Source organism: Sturnus vulgaris, chromosome Z (assembly GCF_052056855.1).
Source record: "Sturnus vulgaris isolate bStuVul1 chromosome Z, bStuVul1.hap1, whole genome shotgun sequence".
Lineage (NCBI taxonomy): Eukaryota > Metazoa > Chordata > Aves > Passeriformes > Sturnidae > Sturnus > Sturnus vulgaris.
Window position 1 is genome coordinate 42838282 of NC_142283.1, and position 24509 is coordinate 42862790.

The 24509-nt window shown below is 38.1% G+C and overlaps 1 protein-coding gene across 10 annotated transcripts in view; it reads right to left on the reverse strand.

Moving 5' to 3' along the window:
• The window catches only part of AOPEP (aminopeptidase O (putative)), a 218336-nt gene that overhangs the window by 104140 nt on the left and 89687 nt on the right, over positions 1–24509 (reverse strand). For 8 of the 10 annotated variants that reach the window (XM_088157124.1, XM_088157125.1, XM_088157130.1 and 5 more), the window contains 2 exons: positions 11084–11146; positions 10393–10476 (listed from right to left, as the gene is read on the reverse strand). The exons of the other annotated variants lie outside the window; for them this stretch is intronic. In XM_088157124.1, the coding sequence (XP_088013250.1) occupies positions 10393–10476; positions 11084–11146 (147 nt within the window). The remainder of the gene's footprint in view (positions 1–10392; positions 10477–11083; positions 11147–24509) is intronic. 10 annotated transcript variants of the gene reach the window in all.

Genomic DNA, 24509 nt, shown 5'->3' on the forward strand with positions numbered 1-24509 from the left:
TACCTAAGCAGTTAATGTATAAAAATTCAGTATAAGTTGAAGTTTGAGAAGTTCATTTAAAAAAAAAAACACACACAAGAAAAAAACAAACAACAACAACAACAACAACAAAAATCAAAAAAATCAAAAAAATCCCAAAACACAGGCACCAAAATGAAATTTAAAAATTTCAAACACATGGCACTACTGAAGAGTAAACAGTACTGCTTTCAGGCCTAGCCAAGGGATTACGGTTAATATACGGAAATCAAGGCTGACTTTTAAAAATCTAAAAATAATTCTAAGAATGCTTCCCATCTTAATGCTCTGGACAAGAGAAAACAAATGAAGAGACTTAGCGTCTACATGCCATCTAGGTCATTGGTATTACACAACCTTCCTTTTTAAAAACACTTCAAACAAATTCCTATACGGGATATTCACGGGCTTTAACTGATTAAAAACAAGTGCAAGATACAAAATACTCTCTCGGAGTACAAAACTGGTTGTTTTCAGAAAAGGTATATGTCTTCCTGATTAAGCAAAAGAGAATCTGACAGTCCAACCAGATACTTTCTATTAAATATAACTCGTTAAGTATTTACTCACATGCCATTTTATACCAGAAGGCTGGATAGCTACACAAGACATTCACACAAGACACTTAACTCTACATTTCTGTCTCATGTAAGTCGTGAAAGCAATACACATCACTAGAATAAATACAACTCTGTAGCAAAGGGTTATAGATGTATTCTATTTTCTTTATCATAGGTTCCAACTCTGTACTACTTCCAAGTTAATAAAGCAGGAACAGACTTGCCATGATACCTCTTCCTATGCTGTGAAAACACATCACACAGGCATATTTCTGACTTCTGGCTGTTATCATGCCCTGCAATACCCTATCACACTATGCCTCAAAGTTTTACAATCAAAAAATTTTGCACTGAAAAACCCCATGATTTAGCAAGGTTTTATTATTTGCATTATAAGTTACAAGCTGCACACACACATTCAAACAGTCAGACAAAAAGGTAAATAGTTGTCCTTTAAATTATTAATTAAAATACAGATTCAAAGCCAACACATATATTGATGCTTATAATCTAAAATCAATATAGTTGAAATTCATTACTGGAAAGTACGTTCTATTGCAATATAAACATCGATAAGATGAATCCTCCCATGCTCAAGAACATCTTTTCAGTTACAGTGCTGTATGCACTGGGACTTTCACAGTACTGGGAAAGTCAAGTCACAGCCCTAGCTGTGACTGATCTGTTCTGTGCTCTGTTCTGATATATGCTGCAGGTTAAAATAACACCTGCCTGTATGCGTTCTGATGCAGAGAGGACTAACTGCTTCATGGAAGAACAACTTCATTTCTTTGCCATACCAAATTTTCTCAGGTATTTGCAGACAAGCTATCTATTATCTCCATGCTTTGAATTATGATCTGTAAAATCAAGATAAACATTCTTATTTCGGTTTTGAAGGGAGAGAGAAGTTTAAGAGATGTTACATGTTTTTGACGTATCTCACACAATGGTAATGAGGTCTTTATATAAATACCTGGCACTTGTTTAGCAGAAGGCATTTTGCAAACACTGAGTTGCACAAAAACTGCATCTTCACATTACTAGGTAGTATCTTTTGAAGTATCTTGAATTTCTCAGCTTCTTTTATGCAACTCTGAGCTGCTGTAAAATTAGAAGCAATGCATATAGTACAGACAAGCATTTTGCTGTCGGGTACATCTCCCCTCCTGTACTGATAAATGAGCACAGTAGTTTCTCAAATCAGAGCAAATGTTTAATTCCTTTAAAAACTTACAGATGTTACAAAATAAGGGTGGGTATTAAAACAAAGTATGATATATTAATTATATTGACCATGAAGAGATTAAAAATGTACCCACCTTTCACATATTCCCATCTATAAAACCAGGTAAGCTGAAATCACTCTCCCTGGCTTCCCAAGCCCTTCATGCTATCACTTGTCCTAAATATGAACACATGTGCTGCTTGTGTTCCACAACAGATAAAATTCACATTTTTTTACTCCTTCTGGAAGCATTTGAAAACCTGGCAGGGTAACATTATTCAGGGTAACATTTGCTGTCCAAAACCAGGCCGTATTTATCAAGCCACAAAGAAGGTAAATTTGGGTGCTAAACTAAGAATTTCATCTTGTATGAACTGGCATACACTCAGAAGAGAACCTACTTTTGCTTTAACAAGCAGTTCCTCTTTAACATGCAAAAGAGGAGAGAGGAAATTGCAGGACGTAAAAGGAAACTGAGCTTTCAACAAATGGATTCTACAGTTATTGTCCCTCAAACGTTAACTGCCCTCTCCCAAAGGTGTCATCTATGCTGTAAGATTTAAATATACAGATAAATAGATATATTTAAAAATATTGGAAAATATCGCCCAGTTAAAAACTCTGAGCAATTAGGAGAAATTAAATACCCTCTTTGATGAGGAAGTGATCACTTGGAAAGTAAATCTTGAGGCTGAATGAGTAAGAATGACTAAGGCCTGGTTCAGCAAAGCATTTTAATATATTAATAGCTTCACCATGTTTGTCTGAAGCACAGCCAAAACACAGAGAAATCGAGTTAAACAAAAACCAAGGCAACTATACTGCATAACTCGCACTATACACGTAATTTTTTCTTTGAAATAAACAGGATCATGAGTACAGAAACATTTAATGCTCTCTTGCTGTATTTAATTTTCTTTTGAAATATGGATGAGAGAACACGAGACCTTCATCTGTGTTCCATGCTAAGTCTTAAGACTCTTTTTTTCTCAGGCATTTCTGTTATGAGTGACAAAGGAAACCAACTGTAAGACAAATTCATTACATGGTGTCCAGCACATTTAGAGCATGCAGCCTGAAGAGTATGTAGAATATAGTTCATGAGCCCAAAACATTAAATTTTTTAAGAAGCAAAATCAGTATCAATAAAGAACTTGTGTCTCATCTCATAGACTCAAAGTGGCAACAAAAATGATTCCTGTGGTTGGAACAGTCATGTCATCTTCCTCCTTACACATTTGTTAGGATTACCAAAAATGATGGAGCTCACACACCTGCATTGCCTTTTTGTGGGCTTTCCCCACAGTATCTCTTAAAGGAACATGGTTGATGTAGAGCTCTAACAACTTTTAATTGAAAATCCCCACCTGATGCCTAAATTTAAGGCAGAAATGGGAAAAATCTATCCAGAACAACGTAATTGCCTAAGCTTCCTTTTCATCACCAATTTTTCCAGATAAAAATAAAAGCTTTTCTCAAAAATCATTATGAGCTCCAGCACAGGAGGACAAAAACAATCTTGTAGTTAATGAAGCAAATTGTCACTGGCAATAATTTTTTAAATCAAAATTATGGTAATTTAAGTATATATATATATGCACACACAGTAATGTTAAGAAGTAGTCTATTTTCAAATGTTGATATAGGTTTCACAAAACTTGCATGTGAAGCATCTGCTGAGTTAGACAATTGTGATCAGTCACTTGGTTTGTGCCCACATGAAAAGTAAGAAAAGAAAATATATACAGCACATACCAAATGAGTACAGTACAGTTTACACACCTTAAAGAATTTAATCTGTCCCTTTAGTTAAAGCAACAAAGAATGCATTTGCTTTCAACTGTGAGCTACCTTCCTGCCCTAAAAGAGCTTCTTAGGGGACTCTAGGGTCAAGAGAAAACGACAGTATTTTAAATTGTACCCATGACTACTTTTAATACTGTGGCCATGAAAAAACAGTCTGAGAACTACCAAAACCTTTTTAACAGCTTTTGCAAAAGACCTAGCCTTTACCTTCCGTGCTTGTACATTTCTTTAAAAAACAATGTCTGCACTGACAGACCACTACATATGTGCTTTTACTATATAGCATGTGAACATAATCCAAACTGAAAACAGACATACAATGAGGACAATAGCTAAGACCAGTCATCAAAAAATAGTTAAGCCTATTTCTGACAATGTGTAATAAATATAAGACTAAAATAAAACACATGTAAAACTAAATAAAGTACACATTTGAGCCTGCAGACCAATAAGCCTCCTTAGGAGTCATAATAGTCACATCAAGAAGAACCTGGGGACATTTAAATCAAGTAGATTATTCAGCTGGCATGCACACGTGTATATTCTCAGCTAATAAAAAAATCCATAGGAAAAATATGTAGAAGAAAACTTATGGAGTGTTTGAATGCAATGCGCCACTTCTTTCCAAATGTGGTATGCTGCTCCAGTTGCAAATGCCCTGAAAGGGACAGCCTTCTTTCTGCTCCCAGCACTCACGACATCACCACTCACAATTCACTGTGTAAACGCTGGTGGGGGTATACACTTGAGAAGTATTTTTAAAAATAATTTTTTTTCTGTTTGGGGTTTTTTCTTTTTTGGAAAGAATAAAAATGTTCTCACATTTTCCATTTCCTCTTTTATTAAAGACAAAAACTTCTTTTTATTATGCTAAGGTATGAATTACCATGTTTCAACCACCAAAAACAGGGCCTTATAACTAGAAACAACAGCAGACTGAAAAAGTTAGCAGCAGAAGTCAATCCCAGTTATATACTCTAGATAGCATCATACGATAAGATACACAAACATTACCTTCTTAAAATGCCTTCAGTAAGACAGAGAGCTAAATAGTGCTCCACCAAAAATGTGTAACTAATTCTTCCTACAGATCAAAAGCAATAAACCTCACTACTAAAACTGCCTTTTTCTGCCTGTCTGGACAAACCTTGCGCTCTACAACAAAGTGGTCCTAACCCACCATTGCACAGGATGGTTGCTTGCTTGGACAACTATAATTAACAGTGATGTAAATACCTGCAAACCTTAAACTATTTCAGTACATAGCCATGCTGGCCTGAGATTCCCTAATTCAGAGATGGTCACCTCAGAGTCAAAAAGGGAGCAGAACCATTAGCATATGCACGGTGATAAGTTGCTTCATTGATCTAAAAATGTGGCCTCAATGTGGCCTATTAAGAACATTTACTCTTCAACAACTTAATATCTGGGAGGCTCCATATGAAATGCAATACCACAATTTCTTGCTAAGAGAGATGGGTGCTATTAAAAAGAAAATATTATTCTGGTATACCCCTACTGATACTGTGGTCAGAACTGGATTATTAAAAAAAATTACTAAATCAATAATTTCACTTTGTTGGCTTTGGTGGTTTTTTTTTGGTTTTTGTTGTTTTTTTTTTACACACAGACACAGTACTTTCTTGTTCTATTAAAGGTTTCTTAGGTGAATTCTGAAGCAGCACTATCCTAAAAACAAGCGTTGTTTAGAACAGCACAATTAAAAAGTTTGCAAACAATTCACAAATACAAATATTCTTTTAGGGATGGAGAACTAAATACTAAAAGTCCTTAGTTCCAATGGCCTGAAATTATACTCTTACGAACGCATAAAAAAAAATTTTAAATAACAGTGTCTCTTTCCCAGACAGCTTAACAACATTTTATGCAAATCAGATCTTGTACATGAGCTGGGAAAAATTTTCCATTCAAATTTCTCAATGAGAAAGGAATTAAATGTTTTCTGTAATCAGTGAAGGCCAGTTTAAAAGGTTCCTAGAAAGTTTTGGAAATTAACAGAATTTGGCACAGCAAGTAACACCACTGAAGCATCTCTGAATAACAATTTAGGACTTTTCACCATGTTTCTTTTAGCTGTTAAGCAGTGCACAGGCTCAACAGATTATTTCAGATTTGATGCTTCCTTTGATCTTTAGTTTGGTAGATTCAAATAAAAATATTCATTTGAACAAACAAAAAACCCATGTCAATTAAACATTTAATTTTTATACATTATATGTTAACATTTGTTATCTGAATTAGCAGAAGTATACGAACCTGAGTAAATTTCTTAGATAGCTAAGAGCTCTTTTATACCACACAGTATTTTTAAATCAGTATTTTTTATGAGAATTCGAAATATTTTCTACTTGTAGTAAAACAAGACAACTAATTTTACAGAATTACAAGATTTTTATCTTGAGTTTCACTTTTGCTGGTGAATTCATCATTAAAGTGCAAAGACAGCATTTAGCATTAGTCATATATATCACAACTGGTTTGGGTTTTTTATTAGAAACTTAAAAGCTGTATCAAAAAAGTCATTTTTGCTCAGGTTATTAGCAGAGCTTAAATAATGACAATTGTAAATTTGGAGTGACACACAAGATCAATAGCAACAACCAATAGAAAAAAAATCAAAGTCACATTGCTAGTAAAACTAGTAGGCAAACTTTAAACACAAGAAAACAGCATTTCTGAGAAAGCAGCAGAAACTATTCTGGAAAAGCTGAATCCCCAAAGTTTCAGTATACAATCAAACTAAAACTGAAACAGTCAAATGCTATTTTTATCATATGCAAGTAACATGTTCCTTATCTAGTGTGAATGCTTATTTCAATGTGTTTCCTAAATCCTGTGTTTCCTTGTTATCTCACCTAATGACACTTTTTATACCACTGGTATATTTTCAAACCAGCTTTTCTGTTTTGACATTTACTGAATGTCACGTAAAAGTGAATTAGTCTTCTAATGAAAAGATATTTCTCCCAAGTAGATACAGATGGCATGCCACAACGCCACTAGTCTGACTAGATCATTTTCTTCTGCCTAACACATATAGGATAATGGAATCTTTTTCTTCAAGTAGATACCATCAACTATTAAAATAAACATCATCGTCATCATCATAACAACACCACCTGACAGTTCTATCATACTCTTCATTATAAAACAACACTTATTTTAACCAAGTAAACCTTATTAACTCTCTTATACATTCAGATTTCACACACGAAGAGCATTTTGTATTGATACACATACTGACTGCTAAATGTGCTGATCAGATAAATGACAACATGAAGAGACAGCATAATATTAAATGAGGAATAAAATATAGAAATAGGAAAGAGAAATAGAAAGGAGGACAAAAGCAGAAATGCAAAGGATGAATGTGTTTAAACTTGCGTGTGTACAGACATCGTAAGAAGAGTAGTTACAGAGAACTATAAGCAAAAAACATGGTGAACAAATGATCATTTTTTTCAACTTGTTTTTCCATTTTTTTCAAACAGATAGATTGAAAGCAAATAGAAAGGAATGAACAGTACCAAAAGTGATCATATGAGACAAAAGAAGACAGGAAGAGACATGAGCTGTGAAAAACAAGTAGGAAACATAAAATTGGCATAACAGGTGTTAAGAAAATAAAAGGAGTTTCAGATATAGAACAGCAAAAATATTGAAATTTTAAAAAGCTTAAAAACAAACAAAAAAACCCTAAATAAAGAAGAAGAACAAAAGTATGAGAACCCTCAGCCATTCGGCTAGAAGTCTTTCTCACCCATCGATTCTGTTCCACTGCTGTAACCCACCATGTGGATCCACACTGGAAAGCAGCACCACACCTTTCTACACGAGCTTCCCCACTTGTGCCTCTTGAGCACAGACAGCACTACAGTCACTAGGACTGTACATGTACATCCAGGACATGGTATCCCCATATTTTTTTTTAAATACAAATAAGCGCATATGAAGTCAGCTCCTACAAACTTAACTGTTTAGAAGGCAACTTTTCTCAAGAACCAATTCCTTGGCAGTTGTCAGCAATCTTTCCTTCACTACTGTGTTTCACTTATTTCATACAGTTATCTTTCTGTCCTAGATTTTGTACTTGGACGCAGATGCTTTGGTGGTGACTCAGTATAGCGAAGTCATCCACTTTGTATTAGAAATAGGACTTCCTATCACAAAGAAGAAAATTAATTGAGGAAAACTGGATAGCACAGGCACATGAAAGCTTAGAGGAAAATCCGTCAGCGTGGACAGATGAAAGTTTAGAAGCTACATATAAAAAGTTAGTGCTTGTTTTGAAAGTTTAGAAGCTACATTTAATAAGCTGGTGCTTGTTTTGAAAGGATAGGCAAGATCAGAGAAAAGCTCGGTTTTCAAGGTGTAGCAAAGTACATCAGTATCCTTATTTTCATCATCAGTATCCTTATTTTAATCACAGTTCTAATAAGAGCTGCTACCAACTCTCTGACTTCTGTTTATTATTGCTTGCCTTCTCATCTCCATCTTCACACTCTACATCTTTATTTCTATTTCTCTGCTATCTTCAACGTTGCCTTACTTTTCCATTACATGCTTTTCTCTTTCTTGTTCATTTGTTTATCTCTGAAGATACTTTAACTTCTGTATAATGCCATTTTTCTAAGCAGGCACTACTAAAAATCAAGGATTTTCATGGAACAGAGGTTAGCACCACCTACACTGAGTAGGAATTGCACTGTTAAGTCAAGGTTGGAAACCTAGTGCAACTCTGAAACCAAATAATAAAGCCCTGCTAGCACCAGGGAATTTCCTCACTCTTTTTCTCCTCTGTTCTCCTATTTGTAACTGAAAATAGTCTGTTATCCTATGTGTTATCTGTTATCTGAAAAAGTCACCATTGCAATGGCCTAACTTCTAGGCAACATAAAGAATTGCAATCTCAGTGAATAGTCAGTGATTTACTATCAAATATGAGACTACTGTTATGCCTCTTCCTTCCCATGTGGCCAAGTACCTTGCAAATGCAGTGCTTCGAATCTGTGTTGGATCTCCATGAATTATTAATACTTGTAGATATTAGAAGACAATGGTTATGCTTGCCTTCAATTTTAGTTCTTATGTCTACTCACAGACCTGGCTCTAGAATTACTGTTTGAAAAAACAGTGAGTAATGTTTAGACATCAGGTTTTGCATTTCTATCACTGCAACGCACATGCTGAAGTTCTCTCTCACAAACTGTGGAACACTTGGAGAACAACATCCTCTACAGAAAAGGAGTTTTACCAGTACAAAGGGATTTTGCACTAATGAAGCATTCTCCCATAAAAAGAGATTAAGATTGGTATAACAGCATAAGGCATTTCTAAACCTACTGTTCAACGTAACAGAGAACCTACTTTGCACCATTTAAAAATTCCTTCAAAATGCACACAGTCTGGTTTGTACTAGGGTTATTTGTACCATCAATGCATTTTGCTTACAAATTCCCAAGTCACTACAATTTTTATCTTAAAATAATCTGCTTCATTTTAGCATAAAATGATTGGGAATACAAATGCTACACATACACACAAGGCACACATTCATATACAGAAATATAAACAGAAATGGAATTACCTGGTGAAACAGTTCATGCTATCTCTAGCTAGATCACACAGTTCTAAAGCACAACAACACAGAATATCTTTCCTAAATGATGTATTCCAGTTACAAAATAAAAGTAGTAAATTAAAGGATGCTATTTAGCAGTTTTTAGCTAACCATGGAGCTGGTAAATCATCCACTCACAAAAATGCACTTTTTGGACTTATGTCATATACTTGCAATGCCCATACTAAGGCAACATATCCCCATGAGCTGGCAATCATGCTATCAGGAAGAATTTGGCTACAGAAACAGCAATCGTTCATTATGCATTTTAGAAGCACTGTTGAAAAAACAAACCAACACACTACTACTTTAATCCTTTAAAGGTAACAAGAGCTTTAAAATACAATAATAAATTTGTTTCCAAAACGAAAACAAGCAAAAAAAAAAAAATCACAGTTCTAATAATGCATTTGGAAGTGCATCTTTATTTACCTTTTTTTTTTCCCCACAAGGGACAGAAAACAGCAGTTTAGTATCAGTTAGCTACTTACCTCCCTAAATTGCAAATTAAATGGCTAACTCAACCTTACAGGACAGGTCTTTCACAACAGATTAATCAAAATTCAGTCGTTTAAAAGCAGTTTAAATTTCGTTGCATTCAGGTTCCAAAATCCTCTGTAGTAATTTTTGAAATAATCATCACATTTTCATTAACTGAAATCTATACAAATAGGTGATTTGCAAACTCACCCTCTGAATGAAGAGCGAACAACATAGCCCAAATATTTTGTTTCAACATGCACATCACATCTATTATTGTCCCAGTATCTACCATGAAAACTGTCTCTCACCTACCAGTATCTGAAAATAATGCTTCAGGTCCTGTCAAAAGCTCTCAAGTGCTGTATTTCTCTGATGAAAGCACCCTTCTCTTTCTTCCTGAGAATGTCCCAGTTAAATACAAACACACGAAAACTCTGTCTCCTGAACACAGATACCTAAAAAGGTTATGAATTTCTTGCCATTGTAACAAACTAGCAACTCTGAAACTTTATCTGTAACACCCATTTACTATCATCTTATAGAAGACAAGTAACACCTCTACCAAGTTTAAAAAATAAGCGTATTTCTTAAGCAAAATCAGAAAGCATTTTCTATCTTCTGCCCTTCGTGCCATTACACAAACTGACATCGCTTACCTGCTGGAAAACAACTTCATCCAGCTTCATTTTCTTTTTGCTGCTTTTTCTGATCCTCCGGTTTGCCTGAATCCATTTTGTGACCTGGAGTTCAAAATCATGGTGCTCTTTTAGGCAGAAGATGCAAACTGACTGTAGTTAAAAAGCTATAAAGATACTCAAGACAACTTTTTTCATTGCTTCACTGGAAAGGACAAAACACTTTTCCTCTAAAGTGACGTGGTCTGAGGTAATCTGGTTATTACTTTTACATGATCAAAGTGTGATGTTCTTCATCTCAGAGCTTTTGGTTTAAGGGGTTCTGCACAAAGAACATTTTGATGTCAGACCAAGTTGCCAAATGGGAAGTTATCATTGCAGTGTGAGAAACTCCTGTGGAAAACCTCTGTGCTTTATCCCTTACACCTTCTATTTCAAGTAAGAGACTTCCAGCCACCACTCGAACATTGTTCCAGACTACCAACGCCAAATTTGGACGGCGTGGTTATTACTATTTGATAAAGTAGTAACAGTTGGTGTGGGGTTTTTTTCCCCCATACAAGTATTTTTATTCTTAATACGAAAGCAATTCTTTTCTAAAGCAAAAGCGTGGCAGGGTAGGGATGGTGTATCAGGTAGAAAACTCCACGAGCAGATCGGCAAGGGGAAGGAGCGGGTGCAACCGAACAGCTGCGAAAGGTTTCCTCCTCACCTCGCCGCTCACTTGCTGGACGAGCTGACACTCCTTCCACGTCTCTCCCTCCTCCAGCAGAGGCTACACGGGGGAGAAAAGGCACGGTAAGGCGGGATTGCCCGCGGAGGGTCCGCGATGCGCTCCGCTCCCCGGGGCCCCGAGCCGGCAGGCGCGGGGGAAGACAGGTCCGAGCCCCCGGAGCCGCGTCCGCTCCTTTCCGCCTCGTCCCGTTCCGTCCCGCGCTGCTCCGCCGTTGCCGGGCTCGGCAGCGGCGTACGGCAGCCCTCGGTAGGAAATGAAACACCTCCGCAGGGTCCCCCGCCCCCGCGCCCCGGCCCCCGGAGCCCCGCGGAGAGGAGGAGCCTGCCTTAAAGACGTCAGGGCCCGCTGGCTGCGGGGCGGCCCGGCCGGGGCACCGTGCCTGAGACAGACCCAGCGGGCCGGCCGTGGGCTGGGCTGGACTGGGCTGGGCCGGGCCGGGCCGCTGGCCGTGCTGCCGCCGACCCGTGCTCCCTCCGACAGCGTCGTGGTCAGGACGGCCATTCATAACCAGCGCATCATGCTCGTCACGATTTGCAGCCTCATTGTTAGAGATACGCTCTGTCTCCGAGACCCTTACTATGGAAGCTGCTTTCCTATGAACCTTCTTATAAACATGCTCTGTCACAGGTCTCTACGGACAGAGGAATGGCCTAGTGGGGATAGTTCAAGAAAGCATCGTCACCAACTAACTGCTTAAACACTGGCCTGGGTACTTGCTCTTGCAACTACTAAACTACCTTGGAGGGTCTGAAATGCATCTTAAAAGCAAGATCCAAAGCAGCTTTATAGGTATACTGCACCCCACAGCAAGCCCTTTATCGAGGCTTCAGCTAAAGGCTTTATTTATTCAACAAGATGCTGTGAGCAGGTGATTACATTTAGGCATAGGACTTCATAAGGTATTCTTGCGCTCTCAGAAGAGGGTATTTATTCAAACTCCAGCATGCTTGGAATATATTTATATTATGTCAACCATGCAAAATCCAAATACTATTAATTCCTAAGTTAGGATTTTATCAAGTGCTTTTGTGTTTGTATTTAAAAAGAGGCAGTAAAAGATAGAGTGCATCATACTTGTTATAGTTAAAATGATGTTATTAAAATATTGTCAGTATTTCAAAAATTATTCATATTCTTTGGAAAATTATTTATACTCATGTACTATATATTGCTATATTCCCTGAAAGCTTCAAAAGGAAAGCTGTGCTCTAGCAAAAGAATAGGGCACATTAAAGCATGTGTGTAAGCAAACCCTCAATATATAGAATTAGATGTACTTTGTAAGCAGATTTAAGTAAATACAGGTAGATCCAATAAGTGTGTATTAAATCTTGAGAGTATCCCTTTATCACTTGAAAAAAAAATTTCTTCTAGCCGTTTTGTTTTACTGCCACAACATCTTTCTTTCAAGATCAAAAGCTTTAGATCAAAGCCAAGATCAAACTCAATGCTTTAAATAGAAGCAACTTCACTATGAAGCATTAAACAAAGAAGAACTTTTTAACAGAGATATCACAATAGAAAATCTTACTGCAGTTTATTTCACACTTACAACAGGTCTACTTGAAACTAGTATCACCAACATGTTTTTATTTTGTAAAGCCACAATAGATTTTTTTCTACTAAATGGTAATTCTGAAAGTGCCTACAAATTGACTCTTGAACTGAGTGTATTTAAATGAAGAAAGAAGAACAGAACATAGTTCAAAGAGAATGAACAAAAAATTACGTTAATGGCAAACACAAATTAATGAAACTATTTAAACAGTATTTCCTTGGATCAGTTAACAGATTAGACTGTGCATTCCCACAGAAGTAGTTATGGGAAACACTGGACCATAGAAACAATGAAATGTATTTATACTTTAAGTCCTTTAAAGAATTGCACTTCCTTTCCTGTCAAATGTTCAGAAAACACTAGGGGGAAAAAAGGTTACAAGAGACATTGATTTTCAGACCTGTGGATCCTGAGGCTGATTTGGGATGAAAATCCACAAATACACAAACGTACTGTGTGTTCAAACTCAGAGGAAGCTCCTGTCTTCTTGTTAGTAGCTGCACAGCAGTGAAGGAAATTCAAGAGGAATTGTTAGTGACTTTTTATGGTAAAGTACCTTGTGGAACCAATATCTAGGGTTCCCTGGTGCTGTCTGCTATGCACATCTTAATCTGAACATTCACCTACTCTTAAGATGATAGCACTGCAGTGTAAGGTAAGAGCCAATTTGCCCATACAGATAGCCTGCAGAAGACAAAAAGCAGTGACAGAAATTGGGTGGGCCTAACAAGCGGTGGTCACAGCACACTGGCAGTGTCTTTATCAGTCAACTCTTATCTCTGTTTATTGATGTGACAGTAAGATTTAGCTCATAACCAGAGCAGGAACTTTTGCTGGGAGTGGGAGAGATCAGGGAAGAGAGAGAGAAGGAAGAGGAAAAGAAAAGGGGAGCCATGAAAGAGCAGAGAACAAGGCAAAGAAAGGGAGGGAAGACGTTTTAAGAACATTTTATCTCATGCTGTATTCCTCCATACATTACAGCTTACTTACACCAGATAAAAGGGTGATGTCACACCCAATTTAAAATGGGAATGACTGCATTACCGTCCATCAGCAGTCTTATTTACTGTCCACATGACACTGGCTGTCATACTTGAATCCCTTCACAACAGAAATTTAGAGATTAGCCCGTCCTGCATGTCCTTCTTTACTTGGGAAGACTATCTTTCAGAGACTGCTAATAGATCTGGCCTATACAACAGTTAGGATGGGGAGCAAGCAGTTATACATGTAAAAACATGTTAGGATCCCTCATTCTTGCAGCAGCAGGATTAAATAGAACTTTGAAAAACTGGGGGAGGAGGTAACGCTTTCTATGAATTGGGTGAATTCAAACCAAATATCCTGGACTTGTGCAATGAGCCAGCTCTTATTCAAATCAGACCAGAACTCACGCATACAATGAACGTATAGAATCATACATAGCCTTGAAAACAATGACTATTTTTACAGCAAACACTCTTTCACTTTACATAGAAACAAAACCTGTTTTTAAATTGTTCTGGCTGTGATGGCCACGAATGGTATTTCAAAACTCAGTGAAAAACTATAATCATGAACTTTTCCTTTACGTAGGTTACCTATAACTTCAGCTCCTCTGTGCTACTCTTATGCAAAAACAGTATTGATAAACTTAGTATTGATAAACTAGGAAGGTAGTTTTACCTAAGGTGAACACTGAATCATTATAATTTTGTTGGCATTCCAACAGTCCTCAGATACTGGAAGGCAAAAAGAAAAAATAGAAAATGTATGAATAAAAGTCTTTACTGTAAATGAACTTCAGAAGAGCTCCTGCAAAGTACAAGCAATTGACAACTAATGCAGTCAAGTCATTTTCCAGCCCCTCATTTCTAGAATCTCAGTTACTGAATTTTACAGCACATACACCTCGACATTTATATATTCAGATCTACACGGACACCAGCAACTACACAGAGAAGTCATTTTCTCTTACAAGATATAGCTAACTTCACCAGTATACAAATTGCAGTTTTGTACCTTTCTACACATTCCTATTGAAAAGAAAACAAAATACAGATTCCCCCCACCAGTTTCACTAGAATGACACAGACTACTTTCTCAGACTAATGCCATCATCACTGTGACATCAGAAAAGGATAATTTAAACGGGAATAAAAATGATAATTTATAGGGGGAGAAAAGTACAGTAGTTTAAATTAGAAAATTAGCTTCCTTGTAAACTAAGAATACAATGCGCCCTCAGAATAATCTATGTGACCTGAAAATTCTTTCAGCAGGAAAAATATGGTTTCTCATCTTTTGTTAAAAGGTTCAGAAAATGAAAATACAGAAAAGTATTTTATCTGGTAGCTCACTAGATGATTAAGTATGGCTGGAAACATTCAACTGGGAAAAAATTGCAAGGATTTTAGAACACTACTGCTACCAAGACTTTGCAGAGAGACTAAGGAGGCAGTGGGCTGCATCTGAAAATGACAAGATGGCTGGTTCATCCACATTGCAAGAAACAGTATATCAGCACCACATAAAAATTACTGAAAAATAAATCCAGCCCAGAATGTGTTCCTATTAGAACATCAAGTTTTCCCACTGATTTTGTGCAGTCTTCATCCATACAGCTATATGCATTATCCATTTTTTAGGAAAAATGCTAATTTATATTGATATCATAAATCTAAATCTTGTAATTCCTCTGAGAGTTGCTGTGTTTGTATAAACACACTCTTTTCAGATCAACATGCTGTGTCTGGTATTTTTCAATGTAACATCCCTCCAGATAAATTCTGTTCAAGTCAAACTTGCTCCTCCTGAACCTGTCTCTACCTCCAAGAGGCAAAAACCTGTTGAAACAATAACTTTGAGGATGTACTTTCAGTACACCGCAACATGATGTTCCTATATTGCAGCAGGAATTTTTTTTTCCAAGTGGTTATGCAAATATTTCCTTCATATCCACACTGGCAACTCTGCTTTGTGAAGAAAGCTCCTAGGTACAGATGAGTCACTGTAACCACATATTTAGTTGCATGATCAGATTCATAATCTGATAAAGAAAATATCTCTGACCACATGACCATGGGATCTCTAAATAATAAGCTCATTACTTATTACTATATAATCTTAAATAACATGTAAGAGAATCAATTAATGTATCATATTCAATTATATTATCTAGAATATGATAGTATTTTCAGGGTATGCTAAAATGGTCTTTTTTTTTAAATGCCCCTCCTGATTTCACCAGGTGCTCTCACTACTATGCCAGTGTCTCAAGCAAGTTAAGAGAGGAAATGTCCCATGCCTCACTAGTATGGGAACAGAGTCGCTGTTGTTGGCAGCAAGCACCTCCCATCTCGAGAGAGAATACACACCATGAAGTAACATGGTTTTACCCACATGACCACAGAGAGGACATGAGGAAGTGGGATGGAAAACCCACCTCTGTGCTGACAGCACGGGTACATGAGCTGAAAGGGAGAACAGGTACCACAGGAAGTTCTTCAAGGATTAATGCCACTACAGTTTCCAATGGGCAAGTCCTCCCTCAGACAGAATAGAAGGGACTGATGTTACTTCTGGTCCTCTTGAAGGGAACTCAGTTTATATTTACAAGAAATGAGCAATGAGTGCCATGACCAGATCTAGAGGGCCCCTGACTCCAGCCAGGTAGAGGAAAGGGACAATCAGATCTCTTGGACTGTGTAGACCTCATGCCCTGGCACATCAGACATGCAAGGGTATAAAGCTTTAGTTGACAGTACCAGTACAATGTCCCCTGCTCCCATCAAGATATGTAGGGGTAGAATTAATCTCTATTTCTGGGGTGGCAAGGGAATCCCAACAGCTGACTGCACTGGAAGCTGGAGTGAGCCTGGCTGGGAATGAATAGCAAAAACACCACACTGTGACTGGCCCAGAAGCCACATGGATCCTTGTCATAGATTATCTCAGGAGAGGGTATTTAAGGACTCAAAAGCCTGGTCTCTGAGAGGACCCTTCTGCTGTGGGGCTGCTGAGGGTCGAAGAACAACAGGTACTGATTGCTGCCACATCACTGCACCATTGGCAAAACTGCACCAGAGGTTTGATCTCGTCCAGAAGTGATTGACACCCAAGCATAGCTCCTCCTGGCATCCTGACTTACAGCACTATGCTGGATGTTCGAAAAGAAAGTACTCTTCACACATCATTGCACTGATGGGGAGTAAGTGGGTCACTCTGATCACACAGTGAGCTCGAATAGAAAATCCAAATCACCCAGAAACCTTGCAAGTCATCACGAACTGGCCTGAAGGTGAACATTTCAAACCATTGTCAGAGAAGGAGGAGGAAAAGGTGACATGTGCTGAGGAGCTCTCACTACATAGCCAGCTCCCTGAAAATGGAAAGCGATACATTTTCTTCACTGACAGTTCCTGCCATATTGTAGAGATACATCAGAAATAGAAAGCAGCTCTATGGAGCCCTATGCAGAGAGTCACAGAAGCTACTGAGTGACAAGGTGGGTCAAGGCATGGTGCAGAGCTGAAAGCTGCCTAGCTGGCTTTAGATATCACTGAATGAGAGAAGTGGCCAGTGCTCTACCTCTGCACTGAAGATGGTGGCAAATGCTCTGTGGAGGTGGCTGGAATGATGGAAAAAGACCAACTGGGAGTACAGAGACAAACCCACCTGAGCTGCTGAACTGTGGCAAGATGTCACTACCTGGATAGTGAAGTTGGCTGTAAAAGTTCATCACGAGATGCAAATGTGCCCAAGAGTTGGGCTGCTGAAGAACATCGCAACAACAGACGGGTGGATTGAGCTGCCAGGATTAAAATGTCTCTGGAGGATCTGGACTGGCAACATAAGAGTGAATGATTTCTGACTTGAAGGGCCCATGGCACCTCCAGTCATCAGGGAAGAGGTGCAACACCCAGATGGGCCTGTGGTCGAGGGATGGGCTTTCTCATGGACTCTGCATCCCAGGTTATCCATAACTGTGAAACTTGTGCTGGGATCAAGCAGGCCAAGTAAAGCCTCTGTGGTGTGGTAGATAATGGTCAAAGTAGAAACAAGGGGAGGCCTGGCAGATAAGTTATCTCACACTCCTGCAGCCCTGCCAAGGCAAGTGCTACATGCTCTTGTAAACAACCACTGGATGGCTGGAGAAATCTCCCATGCCTCGCACCACTGACAGGAACACCATCCTGGGCCTTGGAAAGCAAGTCCTGTGTTGACCTGCCACCCCTGAGGGAACTGGGGCAGACAACAGGATTCATTTCCAAAACAACCTCCTGGACTACCAGGCCAGGGAACACAGCATTAAGTGGCTGTATCATATTCCCTATCACTCACCAGCCTCTGGGAAGATTGAACAGGGCAATGGACTGTTAAAAACCACATTGAAAGCAATGGGTGGTGTTCATTCAAACACTGGGCTCTACATTTAGCTAAGGCTGCCTGGTTTAGTTAACACCCCAGGCTCTACCAGTAGAGCTGTCCCTGCCCAATCAAAACCCCCATGTACTGTAGAAGGGGATAAAGTCTCCATAATGCATACAAGGAAGTTTTAGGGAATACAGTTTTGATTAGTCCTGCCTCAAGTAAAGGCAAACCCATCCTTGGGATTATTTTTGCTCAAGGACCTGAGTGCATTTGGTGGGTGATGCAATGGGACCAGGAAATGTGATGTGTACCTCAAGGGGATTTGATCTCAAGGGGATGAAAAGAGTCTGTAATGTTGAATTGTATAACATTGGTTGCTGAATGACACTGCCAGTGTATGCCAGAGCTACCATGAACAATGAGTATGGACTGCTCCAGCAGTCATGAGCTCCTGATGCAGACTGCAACCCTAACAGTACACCAGCCCTCCTGCCCTGGAGGACGTCTAGGATGGACATAACCCTCAGTTATGGACTAAAATAACTCAATAACAACTTGGAGGGATGGCCCTTGACTACAGAAATGATACCTGTTCTTGTGTATATGTATATAGTTGGAAGGTGTAGGATCTGGGCATGATATAAATGGTAAAGAATAATGGGTGGATAATGTTCTAGTTTCAGCCAAGACAGAGTTGATTTTTTTGCAGTAGCTGGGAGAGTGTGTGGCTAAGGCCCAGATGTTACTTGCTAGAAGGTCACTTGTTTGTTGAATTTCTTCTTGAAAAAATAAAATACACCTTCCAGAGGTATTGAAATTTGAGTTTTAGTGATCCATTGAAGCAATCAAAAAGACTTCTGACAGTTTTACTAATGAAACATATTGTTTAACAAAAGTTCTCTAGCCCTCTGGCCATGATATACTGCTAACCTATATGTTAATGACAATTAACCATAAACTGAATCATGACATACAGTAGCTCTGTCACGGAATAGACTTTTCAAACCTATCTTTCTCCAGAGGTTCTCATTTCAGCATTTAAATTCCTCTTTGACCTTAGAAGGGAGTAGATAGAATAGATAAAGCATTCATTCTTTATGGAGATGGAATAAATTTTAGAAAAATAACTTATTTTCCATGATTAAAGAGAATGTGATCAACATCTGTGTCTTCAGTCTGACTAAAACATTACTAAGTCAAAAGGAGAGAAGGAAGGAACCATGAACTGGAAAATACCTCATTATTGCTCCTGATGACTTGTGTGGAAGATTATGAAGTGATGGAGATGGAATGAAGACTATTACACAAACTTAGTTACCATCTGCTCTAAAGAAGCATTCAGTAGCTCAGCATTTCTGCAGAGTGTCTGAAAAAAAGCATAGGGCTCAAAAGCAAGAACTTCCATCATCAATTCTAGCCAGCTGGAAATACAGCAGCAGCATTTGAACCCTCAGGATCACTCTGAGTTTCTGACTGGATCACTACACATGAATCCACAGTTCACAGTTTTTTAGGTCAGCACACAGAGAGCTGCATGGATTTCAGATACAGAGTATATGCTGCAGTACATCTTCCCCAGGTATTCACTGCTTCCAGTCACAAACAAAATTGTTTAAAAAGCCTAGGGAAAATTTCCGGGCGGTGTAATTTGTATTCTTTTAAAAACCATAGACCACTCTGGAGGGTATGTAGCAACTTGTTCCTGTCACATAAGATTTTTACCTCAGTTTCAGGCCCAATTCTTTATCTTTCTGAATTAAAAAGATATCAAATATTGTTTCCTAGAGTAACATTTTACTTCTTGTTATTTCATATTCTGGTTCCAATTCACTAAAATTACTTACAAGGAACTTAAAACTGGAGAGGTTTCAGATATCTCAAAGGCTACTCTTTCCTAATTGTACACTAATACAGAAAAGTTTTCTGGCAATGTAACATGAAAAATATTTTAAAACTTTATGGTTTGTTTCCATTAAGTAAAGAAAAAAATGAGCAGGCTAAAAATTAATTGGTGCTAACTTCTGTGCTTTTCTTCGGATGTTTTTACAAGCAATGATTAAAACCTATATTTATTGCTATGCAAGCCCAGCTGTGTCCTTATTAGGCAAGTCTAAGTTCAACATTTCTGTGTAAAAGAGGGCCTGTCCTCCCTATGTTTGCTATGTTTCCATCTCCTGTGTACGTAGGTGGGAGAGTGGGAGCTTGGGAATGTGAACTTGATCCAGCATTGATCAGTCAGGCAGCAAACTGTTATTGTTCTCTAGATACCAAACATAACTCCTTTCTAGAACAGACAAGCTCAGGCATTCTGCACATAACACAGCTTTTGTGTTCAGCAGTGCAGTTAATAGGAAAAGGGAATGAAAATGACTGCTTGGGATTTATTAAACTTAAGAGAGATTCTAATGAACAAACACATGGAATCCAGTCCACAATTATTTCAGAAATTAGACATTTGTTTCAAATGCACTTCAACTTCTTAAACTTGTGTAGATTTACTATACCACTACAAGTACTTTACCTCTGAGCGGCATGACACTGAAAGGTAGTCTGAAGAAAAACAGAAGGACACTTATGAAAATCTGACTTTTAACTGGAGAGGCAAGCCAGTGTTTTAGTAGGTCATTAAACTAAAACCAGTAAAACATCCTTTGCATCCTTAATGTAGACTCATGGTTCCAGCTGAGCATCTCAAAAGCATTTTTTTCTTAATTATTCAATTAATGGAGACTCCTAAAACTCTGTTTTAAACTTCATTTTTAGAAATTAGAACAACAGAGGCACTAAAATGTTATGGCCAATGCTTTCAAATCTAAATTTAAAAAATTACTATCTACATTCAGCCTAGACACCAAGTTACTCAATGCTACATGAGCATCTCGCCTAAGGCAGTATGTTACCCAGTTTTAGAATGTGATCGCACAATACTGTGTAACAATATCACACAGATCTCAAATGTCTTTGGTTTTCTCTAAATCAGCAATCATATGCAATGCAGAAGAAACCTATATCAAACCTTCTGAAATTATAACAAGACTAAACCATGCCTGAATTGGAAAAGCTCTGTAATAAATTTGGGTCTTTACTGACCTTTAATGATGGAGGTTTTCTTCACTATGAGCCATTTTCTTTAACTTTTTGAACTATTCTAGAAACTAAAATACACCACTATAGTGTGTGTGGAATGGCTTAGTAAATTACAAGGCCATTTTATACCAACAATCTTCTTTAGATCAACAGAGAATCTATTCAAATAATAGTTGACCTTAAAACTTTTTTGATAGTTTATTATAAACGAAATACCAAATTCTCTATATACTGTGATCTATCTACAAGAACTTTCAGGTGGATAGTCTTTATCTAAAGCATTTTTCAAAGAGTCAAGAACATAAAGTCTCTCTTGATTTGTTTATCTTCATGATTCATCTGACTTTTATGCGTGCTGTAGTACCATATGCATCATTTGATAACATTTTTATATTTTCCTAAATCCCTTCTTCTAAGAAAATGAGATGGAATATTGTCAGTACAACTGATAATTTCAGAAAAAACCTCAGCATTGGTGATTCATATTCAAAAATTTTCTTATTGTCCTTGTTGTCATTACAGAAGGCATTAAATGATTTATATTGTTGACTGATACTCAATTAAATTTTTAAGAACTTTGGAAAGATCATTTCATCTTCCAATCTGCAGCATTGCTAACATAAGAAAAAGGAAAAGCAAACAAGCAAATTTTCTTGTGGGGAAGTGGCTATTATTCAAAGTGTGGTTTCCATGTACAAGAATTAGTACATATCTTAAGGTAGCTGCTATGCTTTCTCCAGATTATTTCTCAAACAGAATTCAACCATCAGTTGAATTGGTTATATTCTCTGCACTCAGTAAAATACACATAAAAATCTTTATCTTCAGATAGAACACTAATCAAGGAGTAAGCCTCAAACTTCAGTATTTAAACAGTAATATTGTGGTCTTGGGACTAATATTTAACAGCAGTTTTGAAACTAATTCTAACAGATTCCCTACTGAACTCTATTAAGTACAGAAGAAAATTATACCCCTTTCCTGATTTTTCTCCAGATCATTTATGTTTGAATGAGATTTTTGTACTTAACAGATCATTCTCACTGCCAATACATACTCATTTACTGTATCTCAGCAAAAAATGAGCATTTCACTTATGTACTTGGTTCCAGTGTTGCCACTTACAAATATCTAGTTATGTGCATCCAGAAAGAAAAGTGGCAAGATAAAGCATAACTAACAATAACAAGAAATAGCAAGCGTTAACAATCCATAGCTTTAGCTTCCATTTACATCCAGTAAGAGTGATTTTAATGCCAGAAAAAATGTTTGGGTATTCTCTGTAAAACCTGGGTGAGCAACTGCTAAAGATAATCCAAGAGTAAAGTAAGAGTATTTTTTAAAAAATTTTTTCAGTGTGGTTGATTTGTTAGTTATTGGCCATAACATCTACCATGTGAAGCATTTTCCTGTAGAGCTATCCCTTCACCTGTACTTTTGTCTTAGTGAAAGGAAACAGGAAATCTATAAAGCTTATAACTGAGGCCAGAGCCACGACCCTTCTTAACAACATGTTGCTTTAGCAGAAATCATATTAAGTACTTGAACTGCTGCTGTAACATCGTCCTAAAATTTATAAAACTACAGAAAATACTCTACTTGCATTGATTTAGAACGCTTCAAAAATTACATTTCAGTTCAAATTTTTAAATAGTTTTGCTATGATTTTCCTTTGCAATCCATTTCTTCTTCAAATAGGACAATAATGGAATCACAGAATGGTGTGGATTGAAAGGGACCTTAAAGACTATATTGTCCTAACTCATCTACCATGGGTAGGGGCACATTCCACTAGACCATATAAATTTACAAACAAAACCAGAAATACTATTAATAAATTAATATTCACCACCAGAAGATTTCTTTTGGTCCCTTTGTGTATTTCTAGACTTGCTGATGATTTACAAATAAGTTCATTAGTATATGGATATTAAACTACTGCTTTATCACAGCCACAAAAAGCAGTGCAGATAGGAGAAAAGAATTGGCAAAAAAAAAAAAATCTTATTAAAAAAAAAGGCAAAATTTTTACTGCTGTAACTGCTGGAAGTTGTACTCCAGTGTTCATTCAAGATTCGAAAACATGGTGCAGTAGTCTCGCAAGATACACTAAGAGCTGTACATACTCTGACATACCTGTTGGCAATTCCAGCCTTAATCAGGAAATACTGTTTAAGGTGGAATAGTGGAAGAGAATTAAACTATAATGGGAGGTTAAAATAACAAAAGGGACTCGGAGAAGGATACAACAGTGCTCTCACCTCTTTCAAATTTTTGTAATTGTGAGGTGATGTTTGAGGTGTTTATCCTAAAACTGGAAGCTGTTTTATCACATGACATAAGGTAACTCATGCCTAAGCAACCTGATTTCTTTCTATGATGGGGCAACTAACTACCTGGATGGATGAGGGAAGAGCAGGGGATGCTGTCTAACTGGACTTCAGCAAGGCTTTAAACACCATCTGCCATAATAACCTTGCCAGCAAGCTCACAAAGACTGCATGAGTGGACGGTGAGGTGGACTGAGAATTGTCTGAATGGCAGATCCCAGAGGGTTGTGTTTGTTGTCACAGAGTCTAGCTGGGAGCCTGTCACTTGGGGTGTCGCCCAAGGGTCAACACTGGGCCCAGTGCTGTTCAGCTTGTTCAGCAGCAACTCAGACAAGGCGTCCTCAGCAGATCACTGACAGCACAAAGCTGAGAACAGTGACCAATGCCCCAGAGGGCTGTGTAGCCTTTCAGAAGAGCCTTGATGGGGTGGAGAAATGAGCAGAGATAAACCATCTGAAAGTCAGTAAAGGCAAATTTAGGGTCTGCAAATTCAAATGTTACTCTACCTGGGAAGGAATAACCTCTGATCAACCTGCTGGAAAGCAGCTCTTTGGAGAAATACTTGGGATCCTGGTGGACAGCAAGCTGGCCATGAGCCAGCCGTGTGCCCTTGTGGCCATGAAGGCCAATGGTGTTTTAGGGTGCATTAGGAAGAGCATTGCCAGCAGGTCAGGGGAGGTGATCCTACCCCACTACTCAGCCCAGGTGAGGCAGATCTGTAGTGCTGTGTCCAGTTCTGGGCTCCTCAGGACAAGAAAGGCATGGAGGGGGTCCAGAGGAGTGCTATGAAGGTGAGTAGGGAACTGGAACATCTCACTTAAGAAAGGCTGAGGGAGCTGGGCCTGTTCAGCCTTGAGCAGAGATGACACAGAGAGGACCTCATCAATGTCTGTGAGTATCTGAAGGAGGGTGTCAGGAGGATGGATCCAGGTTCTCCTTGGTGATGCTGAGCAATAGCAGAAGAGGCAGTGGGCAGAAAATGATGCATGGGAAGTTCCACCTGAACACAAGGAAGAAATTTATTATGTGGGTGACCAAACACTGCAACAGGCTGTCCAGAAAGATTGTGGAGTCT